We start from the raw sequence: 22142 nt of genomic DNA, 5'->3' as shown, positions 1-22142 counted from the left end.
ATTTCAAATGTAAAGGAGAGTGATCAGCAAATAAAAACATGGTGCAAAAGAGTTAAATAATAAAATTAATAACATCATTAATTAATGAATCAATTGGCAATATTAGGAATACATTGATGTTAAATGACTCTAAAAATCTTGGACATCTCGAGCTGAATTATAACTACTTTATATGGTCCTGTGGTAATGAGTCTTATATTTTGAAGAATGTTTCTAGACTCAAATGCACAAATGAAAATTGTTACCTTTAACATAGTTACCTTGGGAGACTGAGCTCCTTTATTTATATCACATTACTTAGCACCTACTGTTTTGCACTGATGCTGCCATATTAAGTTGGAGGTAAAGTTGGGGGATTGTAGAAATCAGGAATCATTTTCCTCAAATTCTGGTTTGTAATTTTTTTTACTTTAATTCACTTTCATTTTGATTCTGAACCCCAATCATGTCTTACATTTTTTGTTCTTTCTTTCACTTTTGCCTTTTCTTCTTCTTTCACTCTTCAGAAAGAACAGAGAATTTAGTGTTGGCGAGACCTAGTTTAGAGTTCACTTCCCCTCACTTACTAGTAATAGGATCTTAATCAAGTCACATTTTCTCTCTGCACCTAAGTTTTCCCTTTTTTTTTTTTTTTTTTTTTGTAAAAATGGATATAATGCCAGTTGTCTAATTCCCTCATGGAGCATTTTTTAGTGGAGTAGGAAAACATCGATGCTCGGTAAACCATAAAGCAGTATGCAGATATAGACTTTATGACTTAATAAGACAGAGAGGTGTGTGAAAGAACACAGGTTTTAAGCCCAGATTCATCTTTATTCAATTCCTGCATTTGCCACTTACTAGTTTAGTGCAGTCTTAGTTTGTGAAATGTATATATAACATCTAATGACATCTCCTTCGTGATTGTAATGATGACATAAGGTAATCTTTATAAATCTCTGTGAGATAAACGGGGGTACCTTTTATTCCCATTTATTCTTAGATGAAACAATTGAGACTTAAAGAATTCAAGTGTTTTGTTTAGGGTTATACAGGTTGTCAGTTAAATAACCAGAATAAACTTAGTATTAAAATGTGAGTTTTGTTTTATGGATAAATTATATCAGGTAATTTCAAAGAAAGAGTTCCATGTATGTTTGGAGCACAAAATATACATTTGGAATATATGTATAGATGAGATCCATAGAAGGGTTACTTTGAAACATTCAGATTTATTTGTTCTTGTGCATTTCTTTGTTAACCACAAAAATTGACCAGTTGCTTTTTTTATTTGCAACTCATACAGATTTTAAACTGTGGTCTTATGTTAGTGACCTAGAGGAAGGCGAAAACTAATTGGCTCCCTTTTTAATTGTAGTGCTGGTTGGCTCATGAGGCCTAGATGTCACTATTACATGTGATGAACAATGAATACTAGAATTGTAAAAATGAGAGTTGATGGCTCCAATCACGTATTAACTCAGGACATATGGTGGGTTTTACCTCTAGTTTCACAAATTCCATTTGTCTGCTGCTTTTTGCTTTCTGTGTTACACTTAACTAGTAGTAACAGATTTTTTTTCCCCCTGTGGAAACTTTCTTGATTGTCAGTACATCTACAAGGACATAATCATGATATATTAAAAATAATCATGTAAATTATAATCACATTTTTCAGAATATTGCTAATGATGATGATTTTTCTTTAAATACTGATTGGGACTTTCTTGTCTTGGAATAAGGGTAATCATATCTAAATTGTTTTATTTAATCTACTTTTAGTTTAAATCCAGAGTTATAGCAAGGCTTGGTATTAATACCATGACAAGGAAGTAGTTTATGATTTTGCCTGGGAAAAAATTCTTCGGTTAAATTATGTTGAACTTCTTAAAATTTTTAAATTGATGTGATGTATAGTGGAAGATTTTACCAATTCATAGATGTATAAAATAAGTTACTGGCAAAGGAAATTATTTCATCTTGAGATTTAAGTGTTTCTAAAAATAAAAAGATATTGTTTAAAATGGTGAAAAATATATTTAGCCATGCCTTTTATGGTGACAGCGATAGAAGTACAAAGTTAAGTCACGCTAAAACATTTGTGTTAAAAAGCAATGCTTGTACATTTTTACCACATTTACATCTTTTTCTATTTTATGTCCATCCTCTAATTTTGATCAGAAGATTTCTTCCATGTTATTCTTTTAATAGCAGGCTAACTTTTATGAGGACATGATCAGAGGATGGGACTCAGCATGGTAGATAGGAGCCAAAAAATCAAAGCATAATTGCGTGCCCAGTTTCCGATCACTGTCTCTGAAATAAGTGGAAACATTCAGAGCAGGGAAATATATTCAAATCTATGACAGGAATTTCCCTTCTTATGTACTATGCACATGAACTTTAAGAAAATTGTATGTTTATGTATTTTTAAATCTAGCCAATAGACTTATGTTATTCGTCATTGTAGTCAATATTATTAGAGTAATTGTTTTTATTTTCATAACACCAATGAAGTTTGCTGAAAGGTCCCATTAAACTAAGAGCATAACTTGAAGGGAATATGTGGAGAATGTCCTGAGTTGCAAACTAGTCACAATCAACTAACTAGTACACACATGTATTTCTTATAATCCAGGTCTGGTTTCTTGCTCAGCTGTGACATGACTTTTCTCTTTGGAGTGTGGCCAAATAGCCAAGAAATAGATTCAGATTCAATTAACCATACTGTATATCTGGAATGAGCCAAGTATTGAGTGATATGTACTCAAGTACATCCTATCCTGTTGTCCTGGCAAAATTATTACTGGCAAATGTTTCACTCTTAAAAGTATTTTGATTTACACAAGAAATGATATGTTACCTTACCAATTAGGCAGGTGGTGATAGTATCTTCTTTTCTTCTTCATTTTCTTTTTAAATGCTAAAGACACTGGAATTTTGCAGCTTTAAGTAACGATCCCAAAGACATAAATACTTCATGTCAAACCTAGAATTTACCCTACGTGTTTTGACTTGAAAAGCTTTTTTTTTTCTTCTCAGTTCATATTTGTTATTTTGTTATTACAGATATAATCTGTAAGTTTGTCAGTTTTCAAGATTTTATCTGATTTGTCCTGTGCCTATTTATTATTATGGATGTTTATTCTCTCTATCTCTCTGTCTTTTCTCTTCTTGAGTATCATTTTCATAGAAAGCATTAAGAGAAATTGAGATAAAATGAGTCACACTAATTGTAAGCCATCTCCAAATGAGAAACTATTGAAAATGTTATTACCAGCTGGATGCTGGAAAGTATTAAAGAGCTGGGGGCACAACAGTGTGACCAGTTTGACCTTATAGAGAGAAATATAAATTTGTCTTGAATTAGCCAGTCTGTGTCAGAGGTTATTTTACTGATAGTCTGATCAGTTCTTTTAGACTGATCACTCATAATTGAGCCAGATCTCACTTATAACAAATTCAACCATAGGCAAAACCATTGTAATTATTTTCCTATTTACTGTCAACTCTGAAAATCATTGTGTGCTTCTAGAAATTGAGATAGTTGTCAAGAATAAGTTTTGTTTATGCTAAGTTGTAATTTTCTTTTTCTGTGTTTGCTAGATTTTTCTAGATATGACATTTGGTTCGGGAGGGCACACAAAAGCCATTCTACAGAAGGAGTCAGATATTGTTTTGTATGCCTTGGACAGAGACCCGACAGCTTATGCATTAGCTGAACATCTTTCAGAGTTGTATCCGTAAGTAATACCGTTGCATATTTATTTGATTTTCGTTCTTAATTTTACAGAGCTTGGCTTACCACTTTGAAATTTGTTCTGCTTTGCATGGGCTATATTTTACTCCATTAAATATTTTCTCAATTTTTTTCCCCAAAAATAATTAATGTAAGTGATATTTTTAGTGCCACTTAAAGTAATACTATTTTTCAGTTATCCTTTCTGAATCCATAAAAAGAAATACAAAAATGTCTTCCACTTACAAGACTGAAAATGTTTTGGAATCCATCCACAAATAATATTTTGACAATAACTCATAGTCAAAAAATAATTTTTAAACATTTTTATGAGTTTATTTCTAAGAATTTAGCAGAGTAAATAAGTATGTGAGAATTCTGTAGAACTCATGGGGACATATACATCAACATAATATACTTGTTTGCTTTGAATTTTCCGAAATTCACAAATAAATCTAGAGTGATCCACCCTTCTATCAGAAAAAGTGATGTATAACTAAAGAACTTTTTAAAAATATAAAATATTACATGAATGAGTGGTAAAACCATCTGCCTTTAAAGAAACATTTTGAATTAGGGAGTAGAGTTTACATGATTTGTTGTTTAAAGCCATCATTTTAAAAGAGAAAAATATCTTGGAGCTAAGATGGGTCTCTCCAAATACATAAAGGACTGTTTTCAGGAATGGGAAATTGTTTTATTCTGTCATTCATCAGAGACTGGAGTCAAGAAAATAGATGGGAATTTGAGAGGTAATTTTGAGTTGATGTGAACTATAGTTCCCATCAAAAGTTGAAGTTTTGACTTGATGTGGACTAGAGTTTTTACTAGTTGTAGCTATTCAACAGCAAAATGGTCTCTTTGATGAAGTTCCAAAAATATGACCATGGAAAACTTTAATTAGACACTAAGAATAGAAAGTTTAATCCGTTATCTAGAATAGTATTTACAGTTTCTTTCTGGTCCCAAACTCTTTGCAAATCTAATGAATGTGATTAACTCTCCCCATAAAACTATATATAAATACACATAAGCTTTTGTTTGCAAGATCACAGAATTTATGGAGTCCCTGAAGCCTACCATTTGACCCCAGATTATTTCATTTCTTCCAAGAATAATATGAAGATGTGGTTTAATTACATGGTACTAATTTTTAATATTTTAAATCTATCTGTCTTCTGCAGTGTAACTTAGATGTACCTTCTTTAATAAGATGTTTTATTAGAGCATTCATATTTGTGAAACATTGTATGAGTTCACTTGGTTATGATGTGAACATGCATGAAGTATAGACCTCTTTTATACAGCAGTCCCTTTGTACTTGTGGAGAAGTGGATACCAAAATCCATGGATGCTCAATTCCCTTATATAAAATGGTGCAGTATTTGCATATAACCTACACACATCCTCCCATATACTTCAAATCATCTCTAAGTTACTTACCTAATACAAAGTAAATACTGTTTAAACAGTTGTTATGCTTTATTGTTTAGGGAATAATGACAAGGAAAAAAGTTTTGTACATGTTCAGTACAGATGCACCTATCTTTTTTTATGATCTGCAGTTAGTTGAATCAATTGATGTGGGATCCACAGATAAAGAGGGCCAGTCATATTTTACTGTCATAGAAGAACTGAATTTTCCTAAGATATTGTTGTTTCTTAAGGCAATGATTCCCAATCCAGTGATTTCAATGGCTCTTATTCCTTTAAACACTCCACTTTCTCAAATGTAGCTTAAAGTTTATAAATTTTACCATGTGTAATTTTTTTTAACCTAACAGGAACTATCAGGCTGTATATTCTTTTTAGTTTATAGATGTGGAAACTATTAGCCAGAGAGATGAAGTGATTTGCTAGAAGGCATAAGTGACTTTATGGGGACAGACCTGGGACATGTATTCTAATCCCTAGCCTCACAATCTCATTTTATTAAATATTACTGCTTTGGCTCAAATCTTGAGACTTTTTTTTACTTCATTGACAAAATGATTTCTTTGTCAAACAAAATAAATTAGATAAGAAAAAGGAAGCAGATCAGAGTAAGCCGTGAAGAAGGAATTAATACAGATAAAAGCTAGAATCAAGGAAACTATAAACAAAAAAAAAAGAAAAAAATTGAAAGGATAAAGAAATCACAAGAGATCAGTCTTTGAAAATAGCAAAATCACTTTTGAGCCTGATTTCTAGAGCTAAAACGTGTGATTAAGATTGAGAAGGAAGACCAACCATAGACACAAGATAAGTTCATCATAAGATAATAAAACTGCAACTCTCTGGTAACTTGCAAAACCTAGATGAAATAAATGATATCCTAACAAAATATAAATTATTAAAACTTGATTAATAGTTATAAAATTTGAATGTCATCACCATAATAGAAATCAGAAGGTAGCTGAAGTATATAGAAAAAAAACACCCTGACCAAATGGATTTGCAGTTATTTAATTCTTAAAAAAAAAAAAAAAAAAAAAAAGAGGAAATAGCAATGCCTTTTACCCTAATCCTGACCATGGTAAATTTGGAAAATTATTCCCGTTAATATTATGAATCTAGCATAATTTTAATACCCATCTTTTTTTTTTTTATTGGAGACAAGTTTTCACTGTTTTGCCCAGGCTGGAGTGCAGTGATGCCATCATAGCTTACTGCAGCCTCTGCTTCCTGACCCTTCTGCCTCAGCCTCTCAAGTAGCTGAGACTACAGGCATGCACTTGTCTAATTTTTTATTTTTAGTAGAGATGAGGTCTCCCTATGTTGCTCAGGCTGGTCTTAAACTCCTGAGCTCAAGTGATCATCCCACCTCAGCCTCCCAAAGGACTGGGATTATAGGCATGAGCCACCATGCCTGGCCTAATACCAAATCTTGATCGAGATAGTATAAAAAGGAAAAATGTCTAAGTTTGCTGAAGTATAGAAATATAAAAATTGGAAAGGAAATACTAGTATGTCTAATTCACCTTTCATTTAATTAAAATAGTAATACCTATGGCCTAATGAAGTTTATTTCATGAAGATGGAATGTTCCATGTCAGGTAGTTAATCAATGATAGATTGATAAGCATGACAATAATCAACTAGCTATTCTTATTAAAATTTCATTTAAGGAAACTACTTAAATGTAAAATATTCTCAATCAAGGACAAGCAGTATTTTCCTAAAATGTGAAGTACTATAACTATTTAAGACAAAATTAGGATGTAAATAGGATTTAACTTCTATAAATAATATTTCTCAATATTTTTTCAAGATCTGACAAAGTCTAATTAGAATATTCTTCTTATAATGATTTACTGAATAGTTAAAAACCCCAAATACTTATAAAATTAATAAGATGATGTTTAGCTAAAAATTTAAAACTCTATTCAGAATAGAAGAACTCTAGGGACAACAAGAAAGTCAGCCATTTCCTTTCTATTATAAGGGTCACAGCTGATACCCTTATAACAAAGAGAGGTTGACAAGAGAAAAGAATAACAAATTTATTTGATCATAGTTTTACATGGCACAAGGTCCTTCAGAAAGAAGATGCAAAGATATAGCGAGAACTATCCATTTTTTATGTTTAAATTCAATAAAGTATGGAGAGCATGTAGAGCTATGATTGGACAAAAAGGATATATGGTCTAACACTAACTGGCTGAGTTGGGGGAACTCAATAAGGTCTCTCTATGCATCATTCCTTTCTCCTGGGTATGAAGGTAGGACTCCTGTGGAATGAGGGTCTTAATTTCTTTAGGGTCATCTATTCTGTTACACAGAAAGAAGTAGGGGAAGTTAGAGTAGTATTTTAGGCTTTGAAGCTGGCTTTGGAGAAAAAAGGTTCTGGTTTCTATGGGGGAGGTTAGAATAATATTTTGTGCTTTAAATCTGGCTTTGGAGGAAAGGGATTCTGGTTTCTATGACCCATGTTGGGGAAGAGGGATTCTAGCGTGGCTTGTCTCTAAGGAAAATGAGAGACAGGAGGGAAAGAGGTGGTCAGAAGGTAACTTTGCTTCTGAGGCTGCTTCTTAGGCTTTCACTTGGGGCTATTGCTTTCTGAGCCCCAGCAGTACCTAGAAAGGGAAATGGGAAAAAATATTCTATTCACAAAAGCACCTAAAATTATATAAAATATTTAGTAATAAATTTAACAAAAAGCACACTTCCAAGTGGGAAAACTATAATTTTTTGAAGGGCATACAAGAACATTTGAACAAAAGGGAAGACATATTTGAGGTAGAGAGAATTAATATTATAAAAAGAGGATGGAGTGAAGAGGATCATGCCTGCAACCCCACCACTTTGTGAGGCCAAAGCCAGAAGATCTCTTGAGCCCAGGAGTTAAGAGACCAGTCCTGGCAACATAGTGAGACACTGTTTCTTACAGAGAAATGGTGGTGCGCACCTGTAGTCCCAGGTACTCAGGAGGCTGTGGTGGGACTCAGGAGGTTGAGATTGCAGTGGGCCCTAGTCATGCCATTGCACTCCAACCTTGGTGACAGAGCAAGATCCTGTCTCGATGGATGGATGGATGCATGAATGCATGGATGGATAGACAGATCAGAAAGAATACAAATAAAAAGAGCTAATACTCCCAAAATTCATATATACATGTATTGTACATGTAAATTACTTTGTTCATTAAATTTGGATGATGTGATCCTTAGTTTATATGGGGCAAAAAGTGACAAGATGTTTTTTTAATTAAAAAGTAAGAGGAAACCTGCCTTACTAGATGTAAGATTACACGATAAAATCACTGTAATGAATCAATACAATATTGATACAAGAATAGGCAAGTGGATTAGTGGAGGAAATAATCCAAAAATTGATTCTGCTAAATAAAGGCATTTAATTGAAGATAAAAATATTTTAATTCATTGAGAAAATGGTGCATTATTAAAAAATGATGCTGTTACAATGCCTGTCAGATTTGAGGAAAATAAAATTGACCCATATTAAAATTTGGATTCAAGAAAAACTTCTAGATGGTGTAAAAAATTTGTGAAAATTTGAATATACAAGTTCTATGAGAAAATTGGAGAGACTATATACACAATCTAGGAGTGAGAAACTTCTTAAGACTAGAAATCATAAATCTGTAAATATGTTTATGTAATTTTAAAAAACATAAAGCAAGAATAGTTTGTTAATTTCTAACAGCTAATTTGAAAAATAAATGTTAGTAATATAGAAGATAGGAAAAAGATTGGTATCTATTATATAGGATAAGTTCTTACAAAACTAGAGAGCAGACAACAAAACATACAGAAGGGTGATTCATAGAAGATTAAACTGAAAGGATGCTCCAATTCAGTAGCAATAATGAGAGCAATCAAAATAATAATGGTGCAATACACTAAAAAGCATAATTTTGCTAGTGAGGATATGCAGAAAAAGATACTTTCATCTAATTTGGGTGGACATCTTTTAATATAAAGCACATAATCTGCCTAGAATCTATTCCATCTAAGTAAAAGAATATCTAAGGAAACATGTTTTTACATTTCCTACAAACTTTATACATACATTGCTTGTGTGTATATAATCATGGAGAACTTGAGAAAGACAGGATTAACAATTGAGGGACGTTCAGGGAAAGAGAAAACAATGATTAAGAAAAACCCAGAGATTTTATGATTACATCTCTGCATATTTATGCAAAATAGAAAATTCAGAGTAATGCTATATATATAATTTGTTCATATCCACATATATAGTAGTAAAATAAAGTATGCATGAGAGAGAAAAACACACATTTGTGTTTGGGAGTATTTCCGGGAATAATGGATAGATGGATAGCTGGTTGAAAGGGTAGATAGATAGATTACATATCTTCGTAAAAGTATTTATGTAATTGCAACCTGTAGCAGAGCACACAATGAAACATTTCGTCATTTTAAAGTAAACACCTTTTGAAGAAATATAGTAATTTTTTTCTTTTATTTATTTTGCTATTATTCTAAAAGAGGAGTTAAGTTTCTCTTAAAAAAAATCCCTTGTCCTTTACTCTGTCAAAACTAAGTCAGAAATAGAAACTAACATTTTTACAGAAAACTGAGCAATTCATGGGAAGGCTGAGTTTTAGGCTAACCCATTTTAGCTCTTTCAGAAAAGATGACATGTCAGATCACCTGTTGTTTGAAGACTGAAACTTTTTGCTATTGCCTCTGAAGACTGTATAAGAGGAAACACATTTAAATTGGAGCAGTGAGGTGTTGGTTGACTTTTTAATGTAGTGGAAGATGGATATTGGAAGACAATTTTAAAAACCAAAGTTTTTTATCTTCTGAATTTAGGAATAATACATACTATGTATACTAAGTTTACAGAATATAGATATGTATAAAGAAAATAAAAAGCATTCCATCATTTTACTATAATTTTAAGTGGTTTCTAAAAAGATAATAAGCTGTTATTTTCAACATTTCATAAAACAAGCTATGTGTACTGGGGTAAATTTATAATAGAAAAATATAAACTCACCCATAATTCTACCACTTTAGGTAATCAGGGTTAGTGATTTTGTGTATTTCATTCCATGTTTCTGGTCGTCAGTATTTCATTATGTATACTCCTTCCTGTTTGAATTTTTTTGGGGCACTTTCACTTTTTGTACTTGTAAAATGTTAGAATATCATGGCAAAGTTTAAAATCCATTTTGATTAATTGTATTAAATGCATAACTGCCTTATAAAGAAATGACATCTTTATTCTGTATCGCAATCCAGAAGCCTGATATATCTTTCCACTTAATCTGGTATTTTGTGTTTCTTAGTTAATTTTTTTCTAAATTAAAATTATAAAATACAGGAAAGTACTGAGAAAAAATTTAAAATAATTCATAGAACTAACACCAGTGTAAACAAGTTGGAATACTTCCTTCTAATTACTTTGGTTATCTATGCATATATGTTCATATATGACACATGTATATATATTTTGCTAAATGGAGTCTACTTATATATTATCAGCACATTCCTCTTTAATTAAATTATTTTAAAACACGATTTTATTGATTGTAGGGTATTTTTATCATATAATTGTAACTTAATTTATTAAAACCCTAATTCTTATATACTCTTATCTATATTCATATAGTTGATGATTTAATAAGCAGCAAATATCCGATGTGTTTTGGGCAAGCAAATCTGAGTGTGTTTTCTGTAAAAGGGTAATTATATCAGGATACACCGTTGTTACCTTCTTTTGTATTTTTAATTTTTGTGTTTTATTGAACTTTTATAATTTCTTATGTCCATTATATATATTTGATTTTACCTCTTCACTAGTGATTTAATGACATTCCTTTTATTTTTTTAATTTACTCATCACTGACTTTAGTATTTTTTAAGATAAAAAGTATTTAAATACTTTTTTAAGTATGCTTTTAAAATAATATTTATTGATTAACCACTGTCATGTAAGGTGATAAAGTAATACTCCTTTATTTGTTTTTCTTCTTCTTCTGCTACCCTACTCTTTGGCTCTTTAAATACTATCTTGGGATTTAGATATTAATGTCTACTCTTATGATAACTGTTAGTTAGCATTTACATTTTTGGCTGTATTATCTAAAATAATTCTTTATAGTTAGGCCATTTTAATTTATTTCAATGAGCCTACTAGCTGTTTTATAATACTTTCAGTTCCATTTTTCATTCCTTATGTGGGTTCATGTCTCAGTCAATTGATTACATCTTTAAGTAGTTTTTCTGTAAACATGCAGAAAGGATACATCTGAGCTTTTGTTTACCTGAGAAAACAGTGTTTTTCATGCCTTCTTACATTTGCAATGACTTGATAGAGTATAGAATTTGGGGAATTTTATTGATATCACTTATGTTCTTCTGGTTGTAGTATTGTGGAGAAGTCTGAGGTCAACCCAGTTTTTTTTTTTTTTTTTTTTTTTTCTGTTTCTTGGAAATCTGTTTCTCACTTGTTCTTTTCACACCCAGGCTGGATGCTTATTAGATACAGTTCTTTGAAAATTTTTGATATTTATAAATAGTACTAAGAAATATTACTGATTGGTCACTTTTAGTTAATTTTCTGTATACTCCATGAACAGTTTTTGTCCTGTGGATCAGGTCTTTCGTCTACAAAGATGACTTTTTGTTTTAGTAACCTCTCTACCCTTATTTCTGTTTTCTGCCCTGTGAGCCTTCATTATTTGTTGGTTAGATATATATTATCTATCCCACATGTGTTTTATTTAATCTCTTAGTGTTTTCAGCTATTTTCACTTTACTGCAGTATTCTGCAAAATCTCTTTGAGATTATTCTCTGGGTTAAGGATTTTATTTTCTGTAGTGTTGTTTATGGTTTTTACTGTCAATATTGTTCAAGTTTTAATTCCGCTACTTAGAAGTTATCTTTGCTTAAAATCTTTTCTTATTTAATTTGTTGACTTTCTCCTTTCTGCCAAATTATTTTTATTTCTTCTTCTGTTATCGTTTCATTTCCATATTTTCTTTGTGAACAGAGTATATACATCAAGGAATAGGTTCCTTCTGGTGCTCTCTTGTGTCTCTGAGGCAATGGGTGTGAGTGGAACATTCTTAACCTTTTTCCTAACTCACTCCACAGCCTTCAATCAGGGTTCAGACTTACATTTGGTAAGAAGAGTTAGGTTTTCTGTATTCTGCCATATCCTTGGGGACTACTTTTAGTGATTTATACTATTTGAACTTCCATTGTTTTTTTTTGTTTTCAGAAAAGATTAAACAAACAAATTATATTACTGTGGAGCAAAAAGAGGGAAGCCAGCTAACATAGTAATATAATTAGAGAGTTATAAAACTATTTATTCATATGATATGATATATTCTAAACTACCCACATTATCTAAGTTGTGTAGTCTTATTTTCTAGCACTTGAAGTTTATCATTTTCCTTCTCTTTCTTTTAAGCTGCCATTTTTAATTTTCGGTCATATTTACACAGGAAGCCAGAGCAATGGCAAGTCTAGAAATCAGCATCAGGTTTGCTGCTTGTATTCTTTCTACACCACTACAATGTTATTCAAGAAGCAATTTAGTCACATTGTTTAACAGAGTCAAGACTGAAACCCAGGCATTTTGACCCTAAGGCCAGTTTTAAAATCTTATAAAAGAATACATGATCTTAAACAGCCCTATCAACCTAAAATTTAGACTTTTAGGATTAGATATGAGACACAGTTGTTATTAATCTTACTAACCATGGGAGGTCAGTTCTGTCATACACTGTCAAAAGTGAAAGAATTTTCACAAATATAAACAAGCATGAAAAAAGATATCTTGCAAAAATTAACTAGACCATTTTGAACTATTGATGATGATCTGTTACCTGTTCATTATTTTTGGTAACACAAACATTACTAAAACAGGATATTGTATTTTGCCCCATTTAATATTATTAAATATAACCTTTGCTCAGGAGATGTTAGCCTTGTAAGCTGAAGCTGTTTGTTTGAGGAGGTAAAACTTGACTCTAGTCTACCAAACATAGTCCCAAGACTTGAGGAATATATGTTTATTCCATAAACTTGTATTGTACTATCTACTTTTCAGGCAATCTGCTAGTTCTGACGGTTCCAGAGGGATTAAGACCTATAGCTATGCCTTCATAGAGTTTACAATGTAAGCAGAAATTAGATAGAAAACAGATAATTTTACAACTAGTTATTTAATTAAAATTGTGATCATGGCTATGAATGAGTAGATCTAAAGAATATGATATCAGGATCTAATCTAGTTTAGAACTTCTAGGAAGACTTCCAGAGTATGTGAATTCAAGTTAGAACCTGAAAGATCAATGATTGTTAGCTAGGTGAAAGAGGGAGGGATGATCTGGCAAGAGAGAGAATTGAGGTGTTGAAAACAGAATATTCAAAGATCTTTGGCAGAACTGAGAATGGCATATTGAAAGAACTGTAATGTGAATGGATGATAGAAAGGGAGAGGAATGGCCAGAGTGGTAAGTTAGGGCTAGGCTATACAGGACCTTGTTAGGGATTTTAGACTTCATCTTAAGAACAAAGGGAAAGCACCAAAGTTTTTGAAACAGGGAACTGACATGATCATATTTGCATTTTCAAAGGAATAGTCTTTTTGTTTGTGTGAAGAATGGGTAGGAGGAGGGCAAAATTGGGAAGGATTCAGTGAGATCAATTAGAAGGCTAGGAATTGCTGCTGTATCTGAAAACTGAGGATAGTTGGTCCTAGATTTTTGTTTCCTGATCATTCTATTAGAAATTCTACTTTGTCTTAATGATCTCTGGCTTCCTGTTTTAATGGTATTCTAAATAATTAAAACAATTTTTTTCCAAGATAAAAGTATGTTTTGTGTTTATAAGTGAAACTGAAGTTAATATTATGACACTACATTTTGTGAGACCCTCAAGAATTCCCATTCTTCTGACTTAGCCAGTATAAGGAAGGAGACAAGGAATAAGTTCAGTCTTACCGTGTTCTTAAGTCCAGCGTGTATTTTTATTCTCACAGAAGACTTTCGGTAATTATCTTTTTCTCAGAATCTCCTCCCTTGTGTGTAATCAGTAAGGCTCTTTCATGTCTACCTCAAGGCTTACCCGCTTTAGTATCTGACTGCTCTTTTCCTTCTTTTCCATATAACTCTGTAACCAGACTGCTAAGCTTTTTTTAACTTCAACTCTGCTATTTACTCAGTATAAAACTTTGAATAGGTTACTTAACCACTCTGCTACTCAGTTTTCTCATCTTTAAAAATGGAGATAATAATAGTACATACTTCCTAGAAATAATAGGATTAGGCTTAGAACACTGTCTAGCATATCTTTTTAATGAGTCATGAAATCATTTTGTTGGATCCTGATCAGAGTTTAATGGAATGGAATAAGAATATCATAGAACATCATATGAAGTTAAATTAAGTATTGTTTCTAATGAAAGAATTTTATGTATACATATATACATATACATATGTATTGTAAGTTTCTGTATATATGTGACTGCAGTTAAACTTATTGTTGACTATGTGTCTTGATCAAAATTTTTTGAAAACCACCATGCTATTTGACTATATTCCACATATATTGTTCATGTTGTATATTAAATGTTCATTGAAGAAAAAAACTATGTCTAACATATGTCATATCCCTGCTTGGATATGTTATTTTTTAATTTTTAATTTTTTGCCAAAAACTTTGCAGACTTACAAGGTATCTGAAACTTTATTCCTAGCTGGTTCCTCCCTCTTTGAACTCATCTGGATCTGGCTTATTTCAAATATCCATCCCCACAGGTGAGAAAGTAGTTTAGATTTTAGAATCAAACAGTCTTGATTTAGAGTCTTAGTTCTGCCTCTTTCTAGCTATTAGATTTTCAGATCAATGACTTAATCTTTCTAAGTCTGTATTTTTATACCTTTAAAATGAGGTACTATTAATACCTACCTTATGGGATGTTATGAAGATTGAATAAGTTTATGCAATTAGATTGTATATCATAAAATTGTTTAATAAATATTAGCTATAGTTGCTTTGTTAGAATTATGTAGGATAATACATAGTTATATTAATTATTATTGTCATTATGCTAAGATTTTGGAAAGTTTCACTGGCATACACCAAGATGATGATTGGCAATTATTTCCTGTCTTTACCTGCTTGGTTCCTTAATATGCACAGATAGAATTGTTTTAAGATTTGAGGCTTGGGACACCATTCAGCTTCTCTCACCTTGCAAAGTACTGTGGCATCTGCCTTTTGTTATAGACTTTCTTCCCTTGTCAGTGTAAATACTGAAGGCTATATCTGTGCAGTGGTCTGAATATTGGTGTCTCCCCCAGATTCCTGTGTTGAAACCTAATAGTATTAAGAAGTGAGGTCTTTGGGGAAGTGATTAAGTTATGAGTGTTCTACCCTCACGAATGGAATTAATGCTCTTATAAAAGATTGCAGGGAGCTGCTTTGTCCTTCTGCCATGTGAGGACACATCTTATCTGCTCCCTTTTAAGCAGAACACATGCCCTCACCAGACACTGAATCTGCTGGCATTTTGATCTTGAACTTCCCAACCTCTAGAACTATGAGAAATAAATTTCTGTTTCAATAAATTACCCAGTCTAAGATGTTTTGTTATAGCACCCTAAATGGACTGAGACAGCCTGTAATAGTTACAGATACTCCTGCACTGAGCTGTATTATTGTCTTCTTTTAACCCCAGACTTACTTTTTATTGATTGTGGTTTTTCCACACTTCTTGGCTTTAGATAAAAATAACTAATATCATACAAATGTCATCAACCAATCAGAAGTTCTTTCTTATCTGTCTTCTATTATTTGACTCTCTTCTATATTCATATGCTGCTGGATTTCTGAAAGCTACTTTTTTCTCAGTAAAGAAGGTACAAGATTTAATTTTTAGCCATTTCTTGTTCTGAAGCCTGAAAATTCTGCAAGGCTAAATCTTGAGTCACCTTCATTACCTGTACATTTAAATTCATTGTTGACTCTTTAGCTTATTACTGACATGAGGAGACAGAATCTGTAAGTATTTATTTTAAATAAACTCTTTGTCTTTTGACAAATACAAATTTAACTATAGACCTATATATTATTATTAACACCTCTGCATCCATTCCTAAGTACTGTTATATATTTATTCTTAGAATATTTGGCTTAAAAGTTTGAAAACTGATTCATGAAAGTCAACGTGTATATTTGAAATGTATATGATATTTATATTATGATAACTATGAGAAAATGAATTACCTCTTCACAAACTTGAGATAATCCATTTTTATTGCCTACGTCATTTGAGCATATCCATATGGTACAGGATAAGAATAGCAGCTTGTTCAGTACAAGAATGACTATACCTAGAAAGACTTCATTTTATCTTGGGTAAATAATACATATTTAGAGATATATTTTATTACATATGAGAAAATTTTAGTAGAACCCTTCATGTTTGGGCTTCTGAGTTATTAAAAGAATGAAAACAATAGTTGTATTTTCTCTAAATCATCAACTAATTAAATCAAATGAGTTTGCTATAATTACATGTATAATCCTCCTGTTCTCGACACCCCCATTTTTGCCTGATATTTAAAGTAAAACTGAGACAAACAGCTGCTGGATTGGATTATCTACTTTAGTATTTTATTCCTTTTTTCCTGAGAGAATACAATCCAAATTTAATACACAGTTCAATGTACATTTTAGTGCCTGCTGTGTATGGGGAAATAGACTTGGCGTGGGGAATGCTCAGAAGCTCAAGATAACGCCTCTGTACCACAAGATAGAGCTCATTATCTAATAAAGAGACAAGTAAACCTCTATGAAATCAGATAAGTAAATCTCCTTGCAGGGAAAATACTAAACACACTCTAAATTCAAATTTAAATTATTTGAGGAATATACATTCTTATTTTCTCTGTTAGCATAGTTACTCATTTAATTCAATTCCAGACACTGTTTTGGGGCAGATATTAAGTCATATTCTGGTATTACAGCTGGATAAAAAGGTCAACATAATGCCTTCTTACTTTATCAGGAAAGATAGATAATTAACAAGTATTTATTTAAGATAAGTGTCAGGACCCAAAAACATTAAATACCAAGGCAATATGCTTTAAATAGCATGGAATAACTATGTTATTTAAATAAAATACCATTACAACAAATAATTACAAGAAGGAAGAGTACTCATTATATAGGACACATTATGGACATTTCATCGGACAAATAAAATAATAAGATATCGCTGATTAAGATATCATTGATCGGCCGGGCGCGGTGGCTCAAGCCTGTAATCCCAGCACTTTGGGAGGCCGAGACGGGCGGATCACGAGGTCAGGAGATCGAGACCATCCTGGCTAACACCGTGAAACCCCGTCTCTACTAAAAAAAATACAAAAACCTAGCCGGGCGAGGTGGCGGGCGCCTGTAGTCCCAGCTACTCCGGAGGCTGAGGCAGGAGAATGGCGTAAACCCGGGAGGCGGAGCTTGCAGTGAGCCACTGCACTCCAGCCCGAGCTACAGAGCAAGACTCCGTCTCAAAAAAAAAAAAAAAAAAAAAGATATCATTGATCAAGTTAAGTTAGCTATTCAATGACTACTTCTATAAAACAGACTTTTTTTCCTATGGTAAAATTCTTACAGTTTTCAATGGTGCACCATTACTTTCATAATAAAGTTAAACTTTTCTACTTACCACAGGAGGCCATTGAGCATATGGCCTTTCTTTTCTTTAGAGTCATCTCTTATAACTTTACAGCAGTCTTCTCATACCCTCCTTGAAATCTAAACTACTTTCATATTAACTCACAATGTTTTGTCATACCTCTCTTCATGTCTATGTGCTGTTCATTTACCTATATCTCACCCCACTTATGTTTCAAGACTTAGCACTATTATCTCTGCAAAATCACCCAGATATTTCCAAATTGATTAAAATTTTTCTCTTCTGTTCCTTGGCACACCCTGTGCTACCTTTATCCAAGCTTTTCATCATTCTCTTGGTTTACTTCCATATATTATATGCTCCTTGAAGTGTTGCTATGTCTTAACAGACTTTGCACTTTCAAACTTTGTATAGTCCCTGGCATATAGTACATGCCCAATATCATATGGATGGATGGTTAGATGAATAAATGAATGGATGATTTTTTTCATTTTCTATATCAAATGTATAAAATAGAAATTAGATATAATAGGCTGAGTTTATCTTAATTTGCATTTTACAATGTAAATAGAACCTTTAAAAATATCCACACTACTCTTTAAAATATGTTATAAGTCTAGATCTAAGTTCTAGAGAGAATTGTGGAGTAAACTGTAGATTTACTTCCTCAGTAAATATTTATATAGAAATGTTAAGTGATAAACCCTGATTAGATATACCATATCATATCTTCCAATGAGCTCAAATCCTTACTACTAGCTTTTACTATGGAGAAACTAGTTTTCAGTACTATTTCCACTTGCAGTCCTGTGCCAAGGGAATCTGTATGGGAATTATGTATATTATCACTAGAAAAAAGATGCTTGGATACTCTATATTATAAATAAACTTTATTTTTGAATAATGCTAGTCTCTGTTCACTGAATCTAAAAAATTCATATTTGTCATGCAGACTCCTATTTATAACATAAAATTAATCATTTCTTTGAAAGAAAAAAGGTATACTATAGAATATTTAGTTATGATGTAATAATTAAAGATATTAGGATTCATGGAATAATTTTAAAAGTATTTTTTATATGAACACTTTTATTTATTTTGTATCTTGTAGCAGTTTTCATATCAGCAAGTATATTAAAAGGAACATATTGTGTGCAATGTGTAGACTCAGTGTAGGATTGTCTATGCTAAAATTTTGCAATGATATTGGTTAATTGCTAGATTTCAGGCACCTTTCTAACATCCTTTTTAGTGAGTGTGAAAGGGTTTATTTGTAAGAGATACTGCTACTGGCAGAATTTTATCTTTTTCTCCTGGAATCTCAACAGCTACTCCCATGTTATAGGCATCCCCAGAAAGCTCGTCAAAGGATTTCTACCCACACTCTGAATATCTAACAGAGCTTGACCCATTTTTTTTTCTCTTATTAATATAGCAGCATACACATCACGAAGAAAAATAGAGTAAGAGTTAGTCTAAGCTTGGAATTTCAAAAAGTTATCTACCTGTATGCAAGGAATTGAAGTGGACAACAAAATTTGCCTTTTTTTTTTTAATTAAAATTATGCGTTAGCAATCTAATCACATTAAGGAATCACATCTAATTTCATGAATATAGTTTTATTTTTAGTGGCTTAAAATGTACATTTGTGTTCTTAAATGCAGTGAATATAAATGCCAAAAATGGAGTGCACTATAAATCAGGAGTTCTTTGTACTCAATTTTTAGGACACAATGTACTGCTTAATAACATAGATAATAATTAAAAGAAGACTAAAACTTTGTATAGTAATACTAGTAGAATCCTTTGGAAGTAATCAGGATAGTTATGAGACAGAATAGGAAAATATATGTTTAAAGTAATTTTGCTTGTATAAATGATTACATTTCTTTGTTTGTGTAAACCATTAGCTTTTTTTGCTTTCCTTGTGAGGAAAACCAAGTACTCATGTATAGACTGTGGCTAATTTTTTTTTAACTTAAAGGATAAAAGTCTTTCTGGAATACAACACTACATTGTTTTCCCTCTTAAGTCTCTATTGTAGGGCAAGTTACTCCAAGCCTCAGTCACCTCATCTTCCTTATGGTGAGTGAGGTATAAGTGATAAAATAATAATTATTTGAATAAATGCTGATTATTGTTACCATAACAGTTGTTTCTCCTGCTTTTATTAATTTGGAATCAGTCACTTAGCTAACATCCAAGTACAAATACATGAGTGGTGAGGAATACTTCTACTTTGTAGTTATGCCATCAGTTGTCTATATTCACTTTTTTGAATTCTTCTCCCTCCATTCTTTCTTAGACTCTCCCAGATAAGGCCTTCAACTGCCCCACCCCACAGCTCTACCAAAACTCCTCTTGTCAAAGACTCCAGTGATATTCGCAATGCCAAATTCAGTGGTTAGTTCTCATTTCTGAACTTAGATAAACACATAAGCCATCAGCATCATGTGCCATAGTTGACTACTTCCTATTCCTTCAAATGATTTTATTTGGATTTTTTTTTTCCTGTCTCTACTGTTCCTTCTCAAGCTCTTCACGTGTGCCTGCTCCTTTCCCCCTAATATTTGTTGTTCTTCAGGGCTCATTCTACAGGCCTCTTTTCTATTTACACTCGTTCCCTCAGTAATCTTGCCTAGTTTCAGAGCTTTAAAAACTATCTACACATTGATGATTCCAGATTTTTATCTTCAGTCTTTTCCATCCAGCTGCTTAGCTGGCATTTCCACTTAGCTGGCTAATAGAAATCTCAGATGTAACATGTTTAAACAAAACTTTTGATCTTTTCCTCAAAACATGCTTTGCCCTGATTCCAACCCATCTGTAAGGGCAATTCTGTTTTTCTATGTGCAAAATAAAATTCTTTTAATAATAAAAAGGAATACTCATCCTTTTTATATGCCAGTACAATTCTGTTGGAAATCCCATTAACTCTACCTTCAAGGTGTATATGAAATCTGACCCTTCGTATCACCTTAGCATTACCACCCTGGTCCAGGCCACCATCATCTCCTAATTGGAGTTTTGTCTTTTGACTTGTCTTCCAGCTTCTGCCATTAAAATACTTCTATAGTCTGTTCTCAGCCCCAGGACAAGTTATCCTTTTTAAAAGCAAATTATATCATGTTTTTCCTCTGCTATGTTGACCGCTGTTTTTTTACCCTGTTTTTTTACTCTGTTTTTGTACTCCTAGCATGTTTACACTTCAAAGCCATTTCCTCTTCCCAGATGTTCTGTGGCACATTCCTTTATTTCTTTCAAGTCTCTTCTCAAATGTCTTCTGTATACTTCTAAGTCTCTTCTGTATACTTTATATAGAAAGTATCAAACTTAGAAGTCAACTCTAGTATTTTGTAATTCGTTACCTTTGCTTTATATTTTGTTCTACAGCATTATCACCCTTTGACATAGTACATATTTATTATAAATAATAATTACTAGTTTATTGTTTATTTACCCGAACTAGAATATAACTACCATGACAGTAGGAATATTTTTCCCTTACTGATATAGATCTAATACCTATAACAGTTGCTGGCCATAATAGGGTATCAATAAATATTTGTTGAAGAAGTAAAGGGATCAATCAAGCAACAAACATAGCAAGTAAAATAGAAGAGATGCCCACAATCTATTGCATTATAAATGATGCAGTTGCAAATATTCTTTAAATAAAGCTGCCCTGTAATACTTGACTTTTCATGAGCTGCTTCAGTTTCATTAAAACTAAGTAAATTCATATAACACATTGATTCGTTCATTCAACTGTTAAGTATCATGTAAAGATCAGCTATACTTTGTTCGTAAGTATTTGTTAAACGAGAAAAATGTACTTTATGTAACAGTTATATAATCTACAAAGATTTCTGAATAATCAAGGATTTTAATATAGGTGTCTTTTATATGGATTAGACTATGAAACTATAGTTGTAGAAATAACAATAGCTAACAAGATTTCATCAAAACTTAATCTCTAATGTGCATTCACATTCATATATTTCATTTGATCATCACATTGTGTAGAATATTAGGATTAAATGTAGGATTAGGATTTCTATACCAGTTTTTGAGGTGAAGTAACAGAGATCCAGTCATACAGCAAATAGCTTGTTCTACTAGGATTAAAATCTTAAATTTATGCCTGAGAGCTTAGTGCTTGTTCCTTTAAAATACGCCTAAACTTTTAAATGATTGATCTGCATTGATGTATTGGCAATCTTTTAATTTGTCCTAGGTTTCCCAACATTTAACTTGACTCAGTCTTAACCAATTTCTTATCAGATGTTAAG

At 32.1% G+C, this 22142-nt stretch overlaps 1 protein-coding gene across 5 annotated transcripts in view; it reads left to right on the top strand.

Annotated features, from left to right (window-relative positions):
• METTL15 (methyltransferase like 15) overlaps positions 1 to 22142 on the top strand; it is a 236223-nt gene that overhangs the window by 103899 nt on the left and 110182 nt on the right. For all 5 annotated transcript variants that reach the window (XM_050755429.1, XM_050755427.1, XM_050755428.1 and 2 more), the window contains one exon: positions 3586 to 3722. In XM_050755429.1, coding sequence (XP_050611386.1) covers positions 3586 to 3722 — 137 coding nt within the window. The remainder of the gene's footprint in view (positions 1 to 3585; positions 3723 to 22142) is intronic.

This window comes from Macaca thibetana, chromosome 14, assembly GCF_024542745.1.
Source record: "Macaca thibetana thibetana isolate TM-01 chromosome 14, ASM2454274v1, whole genome shotgun sequence".
NCBI classification, from domain to species: domain Eukaryota; kingdom Metazoa; phylum Chordata; class Mammalia; order Primates; family Cercopithecidae; genus Macaca; species Macaca thibetana.
The sequence above is the reverse complement of the archived record's forward strand: the minus strand, read 5'-3'. Positions and strand labels throughout refer to the sequence as shown.